General features: G+C 42.1%; 1 protein-coding gene across 1 annotated transcript in view; it reads left to right on the forward strand.

The window, feature by feature from the left end:
- MYLK (myosin light chain kinase) overlaps window positions 1-13,931 on the forward strand; it is a 165,668-nt gene that overhangs the window by 72,189 nt on the left and 79,548 nt on the right. Inside the window, exons 12-15 of the mRNA XM_064157004.1 lie at window positions 106-303; window positions 1,485-1,731; window positions 11,272-11,352; window positions 11,712-12,601. Of these exons, the coding sequence (XP_064013074.1) occupies window positions 106-303; window positions 1,485-1,731; window positions 11,272-11,352; window positions 11,712-12,601 (1,416 nt within the window). The remainder of the gene's footprint in view (window positions 1-105; window positions 304-1,484; window positions 1,732-11,271; window positions 11,353-11,711; window positions 12,602-13,931) is intronic.

The raw sequence follows: 13,931 nt of genomic DNA on the forward strand, positions 1-13,931 counted from the left end.
AGAATCGGGTGACAGAAAAGGACCAGCCTTGTTCATTTTCTTAATCAAAATACGGTGGAGTTTTGTCTGTGTCTCTGATTTTTTTGTTTGTTTCCTATTTTTCAGCTAACCCCCCTCCTGAAATCATCTGGCTGCATAATGGGAAAGAAATACAGGAGACAGAAGACTTCCACTTTGAGAAGAAAGGCAATGAGTACAGTCTGTACATCCAGGAAGTATTTCCTGAAGATACAGGCAAATACACCTGTGAAGCCTGGAATGAATTAGGAGAAACTCAAACCCAAGCTACATTGACAGTACAAGGTATAAAGTTCTTCTCTGCCTTAAGAAATGCTAGAAGAAAATAATTCTAATGTGTTGAAGGAGCATCTATTTAAAGTACATGAGTGTTTATAAGGTCTGTGAAGGATGCTAGGAGTGCTCAGTCTCTGCATCTGAATTAAAAAGGACATTGAGCAGAAGCAACTTCAAAAAAATCTTTTCACTCTGGAACATTTTGTTACTATTTCAGAAACACATTCCTCAGTCTTATTCCTAGGGTCAGTGCAAAACTTCTGCCAGATGCAGTTTCAGGTTCTAACTGCAAGGTTTACTTAGCTATGGACTTAATGTAAACCATTTAATGATGTTCTGCTTTCTAATTAAAGCCTTGTGTATTTGGAAAGGCTGTCTATGAGCCAGGTATCAGCGTTGTAGTGGTAGCAGTTGAGGAACACACGATTTCTGCAATTTGAGAGCTAGCTGCAAAAAAACTTTTGGCTTTGAATCTTCACATATGATGTAAATCCCACAGTAAACACTGGAGCACTTACAAACTTCTGCGACTGGGCATTCACTACCGTCATAACAGGGACTTTGTCTCATCCTACTGTATGCCAACATTTTCCCATAGACATTACTGAGAATGGTTTGAAAAAAATGGGAGGCTTTTGTTGTTTTTAATGTAAAAGATCCTAACCATAGGATTTCAGAGAGCTGTGCCTCCAGGGTTGAGTCTGTAGTATGTTGTCACTCTCAATTCTGTCTGCTCTGAATTCAGACCTTCTGTTCTCTAAACTCCACAGAGACTCAGCCTCAGGGTCAGTCTTCTATATTAAATGCAATTTTAGCCAGTTGTTTATGATGATTTATTACATGAGCTCTCAACTGCACAGCAGTTATAGTACTGTCACTTGCCCTTAAAGCTATTCCTATCCATATTCTTTAAAGACAAATCTTCAAAATTCCTTTTAGGGAAGGTTTAAAGTCCCTTTGTTTTGTTCTTAATATAACCCTGGATTGAGCCAGTAAAGTGCCAGTAAGTAAATGATTAATTTTAGTATCAACAAAAGCTACTTCCAAAATTAATTCCTGACTTGTTTTCAGATTAAAAACTTATCCCCTGCATGTTCAAAATAGCTTTGCTTGCCTGTGATTGCTTTCCCTGTGATTAGTTAGCTTATTAATTACATTGAATCTTTACAAACTGTGTTTGTAAACTACAGAACCTCAGGATGGTATTCAGCCCTGGTTCATCAGCAAACCAAGATCAGTGACAGCAGCTCCTGGGCAAAATGTGCTTATATCTTGTGCCATTGCTGGAGATCCTTTCCCCACTGTTCACTGGTTTAAAGATGGGCAAGAAATAATGCCAGGAACAGCATGTGAAATCCTGCAAAATGAAGACATCTTCACACTGGTCTTGAGGAATGTGCAGTCTCGTCATGCAGGGCAATACGAAATTCAGCTCAGGTATGTTTGCCATGGATAGAGCTTATTCCCTTGAAAAGGTTAGTTATAATTACCCTCAAGTTGAAATTCCTGCCTGAAGAAGACAAGAATTTCCTTCTTATTTGCATAAAACAGTATGGTACTGAAGGAATAAAATCTTTCTGAGGAATTGAAAGAACTGATAAAATGTAAAGAGGAAATACAAAGAGAGTCAGGAAGGACAAAGTAGTATTAAGCTTCCTCCTAGGATCCTGAAAAACAAGGCTCTGTGGTAGCAGTATGGGAACCAGTCTGGATTTCTAGTAAACTACAATCAGTGTCCTGATTTATCACGTTTGGCATCTCTCTGGATTTAAATAAGGCTACTTTCTTTCCATGAGAACAACCTGATCAGGAAGGGGTCATCCTACAAGATTATGCTTCATACTTTTACTGCCTCATACTTTAAGGGCAGAAAGTGTTTGCTGGTCATGTCTGAAATGTCTGAATTTTATATGGAAGTTGTAGTCACCTTTTCCTGACGTGTCTTTAAAATGAGGCACCCTGATGCTTTGAACTTCTTGTCATTTCTACAAAATTTGGAACAGCTATTTTGACTTTTTTTTTCCTGGTAAAATAAATGCCCTTTAAGACTCAGATGTGTTGGTTCTTTGCCTTGTAGAAAGTGCCAAAGCGTTTTCTACCTCCAATGGTGAAGATTGGGCATAATTACATACCTGCTGTGTGGCTACAGAGAACTATATGTATTACTTAAAACTGCTCTCATCATTCTATGCTATTTGCTGTGCATAGATGAATTGCCTTACTTGGATGCTGTTTGTGACTTTCTTTATTAAAGTTTATTTAAGCATCATGGACATTTCAAGCCATTACACTGCAAGAAAATAATCTGCTGTGCTCCACACACTAGGCTTTTAGTCCAAATGGGCTAGTCCAATAAGCAGTTTAGACAGATGCTACCCATGTTACAAAGTGTTCTACACCTCTTGCACTTGCCTTGTTTATGATGCCCTTTGTCTTTGTTTTTTCCCCATGCTATAAGCAAGTTATTTTTGTTTTGTATACTTCACCCTAGTGCAAAATTTAAAATTCAAATTGTCCTTTGCCTTTGTCTTCTTCAACCAGGTAGACAAAGTGCTCTTTGATAAATCTGTTTGGCCTACAAAGAGTGAGTTTAATTTTTTATAGCTCTAGCTTACTTTCCAACCCATATGATGGACATATCTCTATGTAGATGCCCAGCTGTAGGGTACATTTCTGTAGATGATCACAGGCAGCCACAAATTAGCCTCAGTATATTTTAGTATTTAAAATCAGACAAGGCAGTCTCTTTTCACTAGAAAAGAATGATTTAAAAATAAGAGCTCCTATAATGAAGTTTTTCTACACTTAATTTCAATTCTTATTACTAGTATTTATGTAGGTAGAGCCATATGTGCCAAGACCTTGACAATATTATGACTTTAGAACATAACGGAATGCGCACTTAGAAAATAAACTATGTCAGAAAATTAGTGGAGGAGAACAATTTTGGGGAGGGTAAGAAGTAGTAAAGAAAACAACACAGCTGATTATGTGCTAGTTTCAGTTATTGTCTAATCTTTTTACTGGAGAAATAGCTGAGGATCCCACAAAGATCAGCGCATTGATGTTGGCACTGTCTAATCCATAATGAGTAAAGCTCTGCTGCAATTAGAGCGAGGGGAATGCTGAAACCACTTTTTACACTGCTGTCATTACTGTTCAGGGAACAGAGAGCTCTATGCTTTTAGACAATTGCTCATGTACTGTAAGGATCAGAGAAGTAACTGCCTCAAGAATATTCCAGGAGCCAAATGTCAGCTGTAAAACTTCAAGTCTGCAATAGAGCTAAAATAATTTTCAGCAGCAAAAGGTCTTGTCTAAATAGCTTTTGAACTGCTTGCACTTGTCTTGCCTACTTGATTGAGAATTGTGTATATATTCAGAAAGTCTTAACAGTACCTGAGAGGAGAGCTGCTTTTAGTGCCTTTCAAAAACTCCTACGAAGTCCCTTAAAAATATAGAATAAATGATGAACTGCAAAACAATTCATTGAAGATTTTATGGAGAAGTTGTCAGTGGGCTATTTTGAAGCATAGTAATTTTCTTTTCAAATAAAACATGCAACTCCTTTCCATTTATTAATTTTAGAAGCCTGTCGCCTAGCTGCTTTTAGGGAGTCATTCCTACTGCAGTTCCCTTAATTTAGTCTGGGCATGTTTTCCTACTTGTGCTAATCATTTTCCAGTTTTCTTCTCCATTATTCTTAAGCCATAAATTCTGTCCTAATAGCTCCACAACTCCTCTTTTGAGTTGGCTGCTCATGAGTAAAAAATCTGGTCTTAAAAATCCAAGTTTAACAAAAGGTCTGTTTGTCCCTTCCTAGTTCTTTCTCCTTTCATCAGAGTAAGCTGACAAAGGTGTCAACAATTTCTGTTTGGCTTTCTGTCTTTCCATCCCTCAACACTGTTTGGAATATGTGTTTGCTTTACCTTTACCTACTAAGTCTGACTTCTGAGAGGGTGGTCATCATACCCTCTCCTGGTCCTTGTTTTAAACCTACACAAAACTGATTCCTCCGCACTTGCTTTCTTCATTGTTGTTGTCCTAACAATGTTCCACTGAGCCAGTTATTGCTCAGGCCTCAAGGAATGGTGTTGCATAAAAACAGAAAGAACAACAGATCCATCCAGCACTGTGGTTCATCTATTGACATTTCAACACATTAAAGCCCGCAAAATGCCAGCCAGTGCAATGGAGGGGTAAGAGATCAGTCCATGTCCCTGTGAAGTCATCATAGCTGAAACAGGAAATAGCAATCCTAGTTTGACTCAGAAAACCACAGACATATTTTTGTCCTTTGCATCCTTCCAGTGAGTTCATAGAATCATAGAATCAGTGAGGATTGGAAGTGACTACAAGGATCATCTAGTTCCAACCCCCTGCCATGGGCAGAGACACCCTACCCTAAATCAGGCTGGCCACAGCCTCATCCAACCTGGCCTTAAACACCTCCAGGGATGGGCAAACCATTCCAGGCTCTCACCACTCTCATAGTGAAGAACTTCCTCCTCACGTCCAGTCTGAACCTACCCACCTCCAGCTTTGCTCCATTCCCCCTAGTCCTGTCACTGCCTGATATCCTAAAATGTCCCTCCCCAGCTTTTTTGTAGGCCCCCTTCAGATACTGGAAGGCTACAAGAAGGTCACCTCGGAGCCTCCTCTTCTCCAGACTGAACAGCCCCAACTCTTTCAGTCTGTCCTCATAGGAGAGGTGCCCCAGCCCCCTGATCATCCTCATGGCCCTTCTCTGGACACACTCCAGCATTTCCACATCCCTCTTATAGGGGCTCCAGAACTGGATGCAGTACTCCAGGTGGAGTCACACCAGAGTGGAGTAGAAGGAGAGAATCACCTTCCTCAACCTGCTGGCCACACTTCTGATGCAGCCAGGATCTGGTTGGCTTTCTGGGCTGCAAGTGCACACTGCTGGCTCATATTGAGCTTTTCATCTACCAGCGCCCCCAAGTCTCTCTCCTCAGGGTTGCTCTCCAGCCAGTTACTGCCCTGCCTGTATTTGTGCTTGAGATTGCCTCGATCCAGATGCAGGACCTTGCACTTGGTCTTACTGAACTTCATGAGGTTGGCTTGTGCCCACCTCTCCAGCCTGTCGAGGTCCCTGTGGATGGCATCCCTTCTGTCCAGCTTGTCTGCTGCACCACACAGCTTGGTGTCGTCATCAAACTTGCTGAGGGTGCACTCAATGCCACTGTCATAGAATCATAGAATCATAGAATCAACCAGGTTGGAAGAGACCTCCAAGATCAGCCAGTCCAACCTAGCACCCAGCCCTAGCCAGTCAACAAGACCATGGCATTAAGTGCCTCATCCAGGCTTTTTTTGAACACCTCCAGGAACGGTGACTCCACCACCTCCCTGGGCAGCCCATCCCAATGCCAATCACTCTCTCTGGGAAGAACTTCCTCCTAACATCCAGCCTATACCTCTCCCAGCACAACTTGAGACTGTGTCCCCTCGTTCTGTTGCTGGTTGCCTGGGAGAAGAGACCAACCCCCACCTGGCGACAGTGTCCCTTCAGGTAGTTGTAGACAGCAATGAGGTCACCCCTGAGCCTCTTCTTCTCCAGGCTAAACAACCCTAGCTCCCTCAGCCTCTCCTCATAGGGTTTATGTTCCAGGCTTCTCACCAGCTTTGTTTCCCTTCTCTGGACACATTCCAGCACCTCAACATCTCTCTTGAATTGAGGGGCCCAGAACTGGACACAGTACTCAAGGTGTGGCCTGAGCAGTGCTGAGTACAGGGGCAGAATAACCTCCCTTGTCCTACTGGCCACACTGTTCCTGATCCAGGCCAGGATGCCATTGGCTCGCTTGGCCACCTGGGCACACTGCTGGCTCATCTTCAGCCTACTATCCAACAGTACCCCCAGGTACATGTCTGTGTCACCGACAAAGATGCTGAACAAGACTGATCCCAGGACTGATCCTGAGGGACTCCGCTTGTCACTGGCTTCCACTAGGACATGGAGCCATTGACAGCCACTCTTTGGGTGTGGCCATCAAGCCAGTTCTTTATCCATTTAAGCACCGGTATCCTTTTATTCCAGTATGACTTTGCCATATTCTTTCAGCAAGTGCATACATCATAAAAGAGTAGGTAAACAAAGTACTGGGCAGAGACTGCGTTGGGCAGAGCCCTTATCTTTATAACAGCACAGTCAACATGAGAGACCTCAGGAATGCTCCTGCAATTCTTTAAACAAATCATCTGCTTTGTTAACCTTTCTCTTCTCAGATCTTCCATAAAGTTTTGTTAGTGTTGATTAATATTACTTAGAGATTTTGATTATCTGATTAAAATCAGAGGTAAATATTCATCTTATAATTCAGTGGTATCCTGGATGCTCTGAGATTCAGGTTAGATAAAAGGCAGTTGTAAGGTTACATTCCATTACCCTAAACATTAAATATAGTTCCATCTTTCTGCAAAATACAGTTTGCAAACCTTGTTTTCTGCTTTCAACACATTCCCTGGTTTTAGGAGAGAACACCATGACCCCTTCCCATACAATTCTCCTACTCAATGCTGTAATATGCAAATAAAATGATTGGTGTAAAAAGCTTTTGGCCAAACCCTAAAATGAGGTAAAACTCTTTGAAGTTCTGCTTTAGGTCAGCTGAAGTTGTGGTCTAGTAGAGGAGTAGTATTCTTCAAGGCTAAAGCTTTACAGAGTCTGGGCTATCTCTCCATTTAACTAACTGACAAAAGAATTGCAAAACCTCATCCTGAGAATTCACAATTACCTGCACTAAAGCATCAGCTATAGCAGGGCATCAACTTCTTTGCTCCCTTCAGTTCATTCCTGAAAGCATGTAATTTACTCATAAATACTCATTTCACACTTAATAGGCCAGTAGGAGTTTTTGTTGTGTCCCCACACTATAATTAACCGTGCTTTTCCCCCTCCTCCTCTGAAGCGTGCTTCCTAAAGATGTGCAGACAATAAGTCTCATCTTAGGTTCAGTGAAAATATTTGAGTAGATTCTGCCAAGAAACTAGTATTTCAAGATATTTTGAACATAAAAGCCATTCCAGGGAAAACTGATCCCACAACAGGGCAGAACTATTTTTAAAATTGCTTCAGGCTTTGCAGCTGGGGTTTTATTTGTTTTTGCTGGTGGGGGGGTGGGGTACTGTTATTCCTTGACAGTTTAAGATAAGTCTTGTGCATAGGAATTCTATAGAACAATCCTGGACAATTCAACAATTCCAGACATTTTACTAAGCATGGGGTTTATCCATGACTATCATTATTCCACAATAACAGAGACACTAAGATCTGTCTTTGTCTAGGGTTTTGTCGATAAACCATCAACATGGAGAACCTCAAGTTGGAGGAGGAATATTGTTGTTGCCGAGATTCAAAACAGCAGAGACACGAAAAGCTTGAATTAGTGCTTGTGTCCTTCAAAGCTCTGGTTTTTAGTAACTGCCCCAATGTATCTTGCCTTGCCTACATTTTGCAATTGTGTCAATGTAGGAAGATTTGCAAAGTTTCCAGAATGATTCTTGATTGAATTTAGCATCCAGTCCTTCTTAATTTTTCTTGGCTGGTTTCTCTTTTTCCATCATGCAATCTCTGAGGTGGGTCAGTGTTACTATCTTCACTTTTTTGACTCTGCAGTTGAAGTCAGAAGACCAAATAATGTTCTTCCTGCCCCATAAAGCAGTAAAAAAACTGAATTTGATTTCACTAGGAGCAGCACTTGCTCTGAGAAGGCTACACTTCTGAATTGGTCACAGACTCTATCCAGTGGTCTAGTTTGCAGCCATTTGTTTGAATCAGAAATCATAATATCAAAAAACTACCTGGCATGTAAGTTTTCCATCTAGGTACTTCTGTGTTCCACTGTTGCCAGTATTTTGTAAGTCCTTCCCAAGGTTTCAAAAATAGAACAAAATGCTTTTCTGCTCCTTTATCCTCTCCTTTATTTTTCAAAACCCCATGAAAAATGGCTTAGATTAGAGAGGTTTACTTTGCCTTCCTTATTTTCTTCTTTGTGTTTGTGAAGAATTTGCAGAGGGAAAGATGCAATGCAGAAGTAGGTCCTGCAGAAAAGATACTGTTTTTCATAGTGGTCAGGACCAGATTCAGTATGAGTAGATCCCTCTCCTGGGAGAGTGCTGTCTCTGTTACTTTAACCTCTCCCACTGGTGACACAACTCTTGTGGGCAAATATTTTCACCATGCAGTCATGACAGAAGCCGAGCAGTGGTGCCTCCCTGTTTGATGTATGCTGTAAATTGTCTATACTTCAGCTTGCATGGTTTCTCCTACTTCTTCAGCTTTGGATTGGTTTTAAATCCTAGAAGAAGAGTAATTGAACTCTAGGAGACCTATAGGAGGGATCTTCTGGTAAACAAACAGCCTGCTAGCAGCTCTGTAGCCCTGGTGAATGAAAAATACTTGAGCAGTTTCAGAGCATGTCTGCTTTTTGTAAAAGCTTCTGAGAAGCAGGGAAAAATAGTTTTGTGAGTTTCAGCAGTGGTAAAAGAGACAGGTTTTCAGCAGTGGTGGTACCCTGCTATCATTTCATGCTAATCAGTATGCTGAGAGGAGGTGGTATGCAAGTCTATTTATCTGGGGGTGCTGATTGATACCCATCTGAACATGAGCCAGCAGTGTGCCCAGGTGGCCAAGAGAGCCAGTGGCATCCTGGCCTGCATCAGGAATGGTGTGGTCAGCAGGAGCAGGGAGGTCATTCTGCCCCTGTACTCTGCACTGGTTAGACCACACCTTGAGTACTGTGTTCAGTTCTGGGCCCCCCAGTTTAGAAGGGATGTTGAGATGCTTGAACGTGTCCAGAGAAGGGCAACGAGGCTGGTGAGAGGCCTTGAGCACAAGCCCTATGAGGAGAGGCTGAGGGAGCTGGGATTGTTTAGCCTGGAGAAGAGGAGGCTCAGGGGAGAACTTATTGCTGTCTACAACTACCTGAGGGGTGGTTGTGGCCAGGAGGAGGTTGCTCTCTTCTCTCAGGTGGCCAGCGCCAGAACAAGAGGACACAGCCTCAGGCTGCGCCAGGGGAGATTTAGGCTGGAGGTGAGGAGAATGTTCTTCACTGTGAGAGTCATTGGACACTGGAATGGGCTGCCTGGGGAGGTGGTGGAGTCGCCGTCCCTGGAGCTGTTCAAGGCAAGGTTGAACGTGGCACTTGGTGCCATGGTCTAGCCTTGAGCTCTGTGGTAAAGGGTTGGACTTGATGATCTGTGAGGTCTCTTCCAACCCTGATGATACTGTGATTTTTTCTCCCTCTCTTGCTTCCAAACGAGGGGTCATATATAAGAGGAAGTAAGAATGGGCAGGTCTCCAAGTGCAGGACTGAATTAAATACTCTGACCAGATCTTCTGCCATTTGGTCAGTTTCTGTTTGGCGCTTAGATATTCTCCAGTGTTTTGCCATGGAGGAAATTAGTGTTGTGGTTTTCAGTGCTGTCCTTATGGGCTGCCTTCAGTACCAGTTTCTAGTGTGGATGTTCTGACTTTTCTATGGTTTCTTGTTGTTAATGGTCGTAAGGTCAGTAAGATGTGCTCCTATCAGTAGGGCCTTTATTTTGCAATCCAGTTACTTCAGTAAACCCCACCAATTTCTTCTCAGTTCTAAAGACTTGGGGTTTGTATTAGGTTGGTTAGGCTGATTAAGTTGTATTAGGTTGATTAGGTTGATTTCATTTTCTAAAGCAATAGAAAAGAAGGGAAATCTATCTGCAAACATGATGGCACTAATTGCTATTATACAGACATAACAGTGCTGTATCTGTGTAAAACTTCCCTGCTGTGTGACTTCATTGCAAGTTGCAAATGGGTGAAATTATAGTTTATTCACTCAAACAGAACCATAGCTAGGAATCTATTTCCTTTTTAATAACAGGCTAGACTCTATGTTTATGGTCGACTTACAGAAAGACACTCCTGAGTGTATCTCAAACTTCAGGACGAAGTGAACTTGGCAAGTCTTTTGAGAAGAGAATACAGCTGGGCAAACCTGCCTCTCTTTCCTTACACTCCCGTCCTCTCCAAACACACATATGTTTCGTTCACGTCCAGGAAATGTTTTCAGTAGCAAGAATCATTTTTGTTTGAAAAAGTAAAATAATCCAGGATCTTAAACTGGGAAGGATGAAAGGGTTTTTTTTTCCTAACAAAAGATATCTCTAGTCCTTAATCAATTCAAATCTGTTTTTTTTTAATAGCACATCAGGGGAGTAGTGGCAACAGTTACACAACTGCTGCCCTGAGGGAGTTAAATTTTGCTTTTGGCGTCTCCTGTGCTAAGTGTAGAAGGGCTGTTTGGGGCTAGAAAAATGATATGTATCTGCAGGAGGGAAGGAGCAATGGGAGTGGGGGGGGAGCACTTTAAATGAGTTCTTTAATGGGAGCCCTTTCCAGAAGGCATCCATGGTATTCCTCTGCAAAAGGAAGAATAAGTACTCAGCACCATATATGGTGACACTTTTATGTTTTTTAATATAAACATGTACAGGCTGGAGCAGTCCATGTAGATGTGTTTTGCTGATTGGTTGGGCCAGGGGGGAGGGAAGGAAATGAGACCCTGCTTTTAATATCTTAACATTGAAAAACTGAAGAGCTTGAGTTTGAATAAATAAACAGCAAGCAGAGTTGGAAAGATTTTTCAGCTTTGCAAAATAGCCCCTTCCTCTGCCTGGATTGTCCAGATTTTGTATTTGTTTTCCTTTAGCTTGTTTGTTTGGCTCTTTGATTTTTGTTCAGGGAGTGTGTTGTTCCCAGTGACAGACCAGTAAAATCTATCTGAGATATCTTGGCTCTGAATATCAGAGGCAAAATCCACTCAGTCAACCAACACAATCCTGGGCATAGGAAAGGAGGATGCCACACTGGGTTTGAGCTGGTTTAGTGCAAAACACAATCACTTAGCTCAGGCAAGTTACAGTTTCGGAGGGAGAAACCTCTGCTATTCTGATTTCACTTAAATATTTCAGGAACCAAGTTGGAGAATGCAGCTGCCAGGTGTCTCTGATGCTGCGGGAGAGTTCAGCTTCCAGAGCAGAAATGTTCAGAGAGTGAGTATTTTTCCCAGGGACTTGCATGGGTGGGTTCTATTTTTTGCTCCGTTAATTCCCTGCCCTTACGGACCCAGCCTGGCTGCTGTTCAACCTAATCCCCGAATGTGACCCAACAAATTGTTTTCATCATACAGACTAAGCACACTGCACCAAGCCAGAGTGGGGAAGATCTTTTTTGTTTGTGCCCTTATATGGCTCCTGAAGTCGTCATTGATGCAATAAACTAATGGAGAGTGCTCCTCTAATCAACCTCCCCTTCTGTAAACACATTTTGTTCCTGCACTGAGATTGTTCCCTGACATTTTTAAACCAGCCCCTTTCCTGGCTCTCTCTTTCTTTTCTTTTTTGGATCATAGTGGGAGGGAATCAGCCAGCTCTGGAGAGCAGAGAGATGGTGGAGATCATGGTAAATTAACATTTGGTAGAACAAGTGGCTTCAAAAAGAACAGCAGTGAAACCAGAGCAGCTGAGGAAGAGCAGGAAGACGTTCGAGGTGTGTTGAAGAGGAGAGTTGAAACTCGGGAACACACAGAGGAGAGCCTGAGGCAGCAGGAAGCTCAGCAACTTGATTTCCGTGACATTTTAGGCAAGAAAGTCAGCACCAAAAGTTTTTCTGAGGAGGAACTGAAAGAAATCCCAGCCGAGCAAATGGACTTCCGAGCAAACCTGCAGCGGCAGGTCAAGCCAAAGACCTTGTCAGAGGAGGAAAGGAAAGTTCATGCTCCTCAGCAGGTGGACTTCCGCTCTGTGCTAGCCAAGAAAGGCACCCCAAAATCCCCATTGCCGGAGAAGGTGCCACCTCCTAAACCAGCCGTTACAGATTTCAGGTCTGTGCTGGGCTCAAAGAAAAAGCCACCTGCAGAGAATGGCAGCGCTAGTACCCCAGCACCAAATGCCCGCACCAATTCTGAAACCCAGAATGCAACCCCCAATTCTCAAGCCCCCGTTGCCAAACCAGCAGTGAAAAAAGAAGAGAAGAATGACAGAAACTGTGAACATGGGTGTGCAGTGGTGGATGGCGGGATAACTGGGAAAAAGCCTGAGAACAAAGCTCCAGCAAGCAAGCCCCCAGCAAGCAAAGGAACAGCACCTTCCTTTACTCAGAAGCTTCAGGATGCTCAAGTGGTAGACGGTGAAAAATTGGTCTTACAATGTCGGATTTCCTCTGATCCCCCTGCGGCTGTCACCTGGACTGTAGACAGCAAACCCATCAAATCATCAAAGTCCATTGTCATCTCCCAAGAAGGTAAATTAATTGAATTACAAGCCAGCTGCATGGCACGTTGTTATATCCGGCTCTTGATTAATAATATTTAGTTCATTAAAGGTAATGCAATACTTTATTTAAGTCCTGTGCCAGTAACTGTTTCCAGATGCAACTTTCTTGTTATTTCAGTGGAGTACACAAGGAACAGTATTGTTTGACATTTCTTGCAGATTCTCCTTTAATAGCTTGCAGATGTAATTTTTATAAAGCTGAACTTTTTACATTTTTAAATGCTGTTTACATTGCTAACGCTGTTTAAGGAGCTGGTACATGACATTTATTGAAGCTGAACTTTGAAGATTTAGAACATTGAAAACAGAATAATATTATTACTGGTTTACACATTCCAATTTAATTCTGTGCATTTAATATTTCAGGCTTTTTATTGCAATGAGAAATGCAGAAGCAAAGAGGGGTTGTATTATAGAAAGATATTAGTCCTTTGCATAGTTAAGAACAGAGCTGGGAATTCATTTCCAGTGTATTCACTACCCCGTCACAGATGCTTCTGTTGCCTTTACAGGCACTGAAATATTTGAACCCCACTGGCCTACCAACTTTTAACTCATGTCAGAACAGTACAGAGTCTCATAGAAGTCCTCAGAGAGAACACTGACTGTTGCCAAAAAGAATGATTTGCTTATGGTCCACATTCTGTGTAACCCAACACAAGACTGGTTTTGTATGAAAGTTAATTTGTATCTTGGAAACATATATATTCCTTGGGACAAAAATAGGGAAGATAACTGATAATACAAAAAAATTTTTGCTTTACATTTGTTTCATAAAACAGTGAGGAGAATGACGTTGTCCTGCATGTTATAGTAGCAGAAGTCCATGTTCCCAGTAAAAATCATAACTTGACACAGGGGTCTGAATTCTTTGTTATGAATTTGTCTTAATTTGATCCAGACTATTTTCAGTGTTATTAAATGAGAACCAAATGAATACACACAATGGTTCACCACAAGCAGTGAATCCCTGTGCAGTGTTCCAAGCACTGAAACATGAGGACTCTAAAACTGGATGCAGTCAGAAACAACGTTGTTCAGATAGGGTGGTTGAAAAAAAACTTACCTGAGTAGAACATTAAGGGGATACCGAAGGGAATAGATGGAGAGGGAAATGGTAGCAGGTGCATGGTGTCTGGCATGTGTCTGAAGTAGTATTAAAAATTACTTATGTGAATGCATGATGAATTTCCCAAGAGGAAACTGTATATAATAGAGGAAACTGTCATGTACATGATAAAAAGTTGATTGGTGGGAAAGCCATCCTTGTAGAAAGGACTGGCAAGATCAGGAAGGTG

Source organism: Pogoniulus pusillus, chromosome 2 (genome assembly GCF_015220805.1).
Source record: "Pogoniulus pusillus isolate bPogPus1 chromosome 2, bPogPus1.pri, whole genome shotgun sequence".
Lineage (NCBI taxonomy): Eukaryota > Metazoa > Chordata > Aves > Piciformes > Lybiidae > Pogoniulus > Pogoniulus pusillus.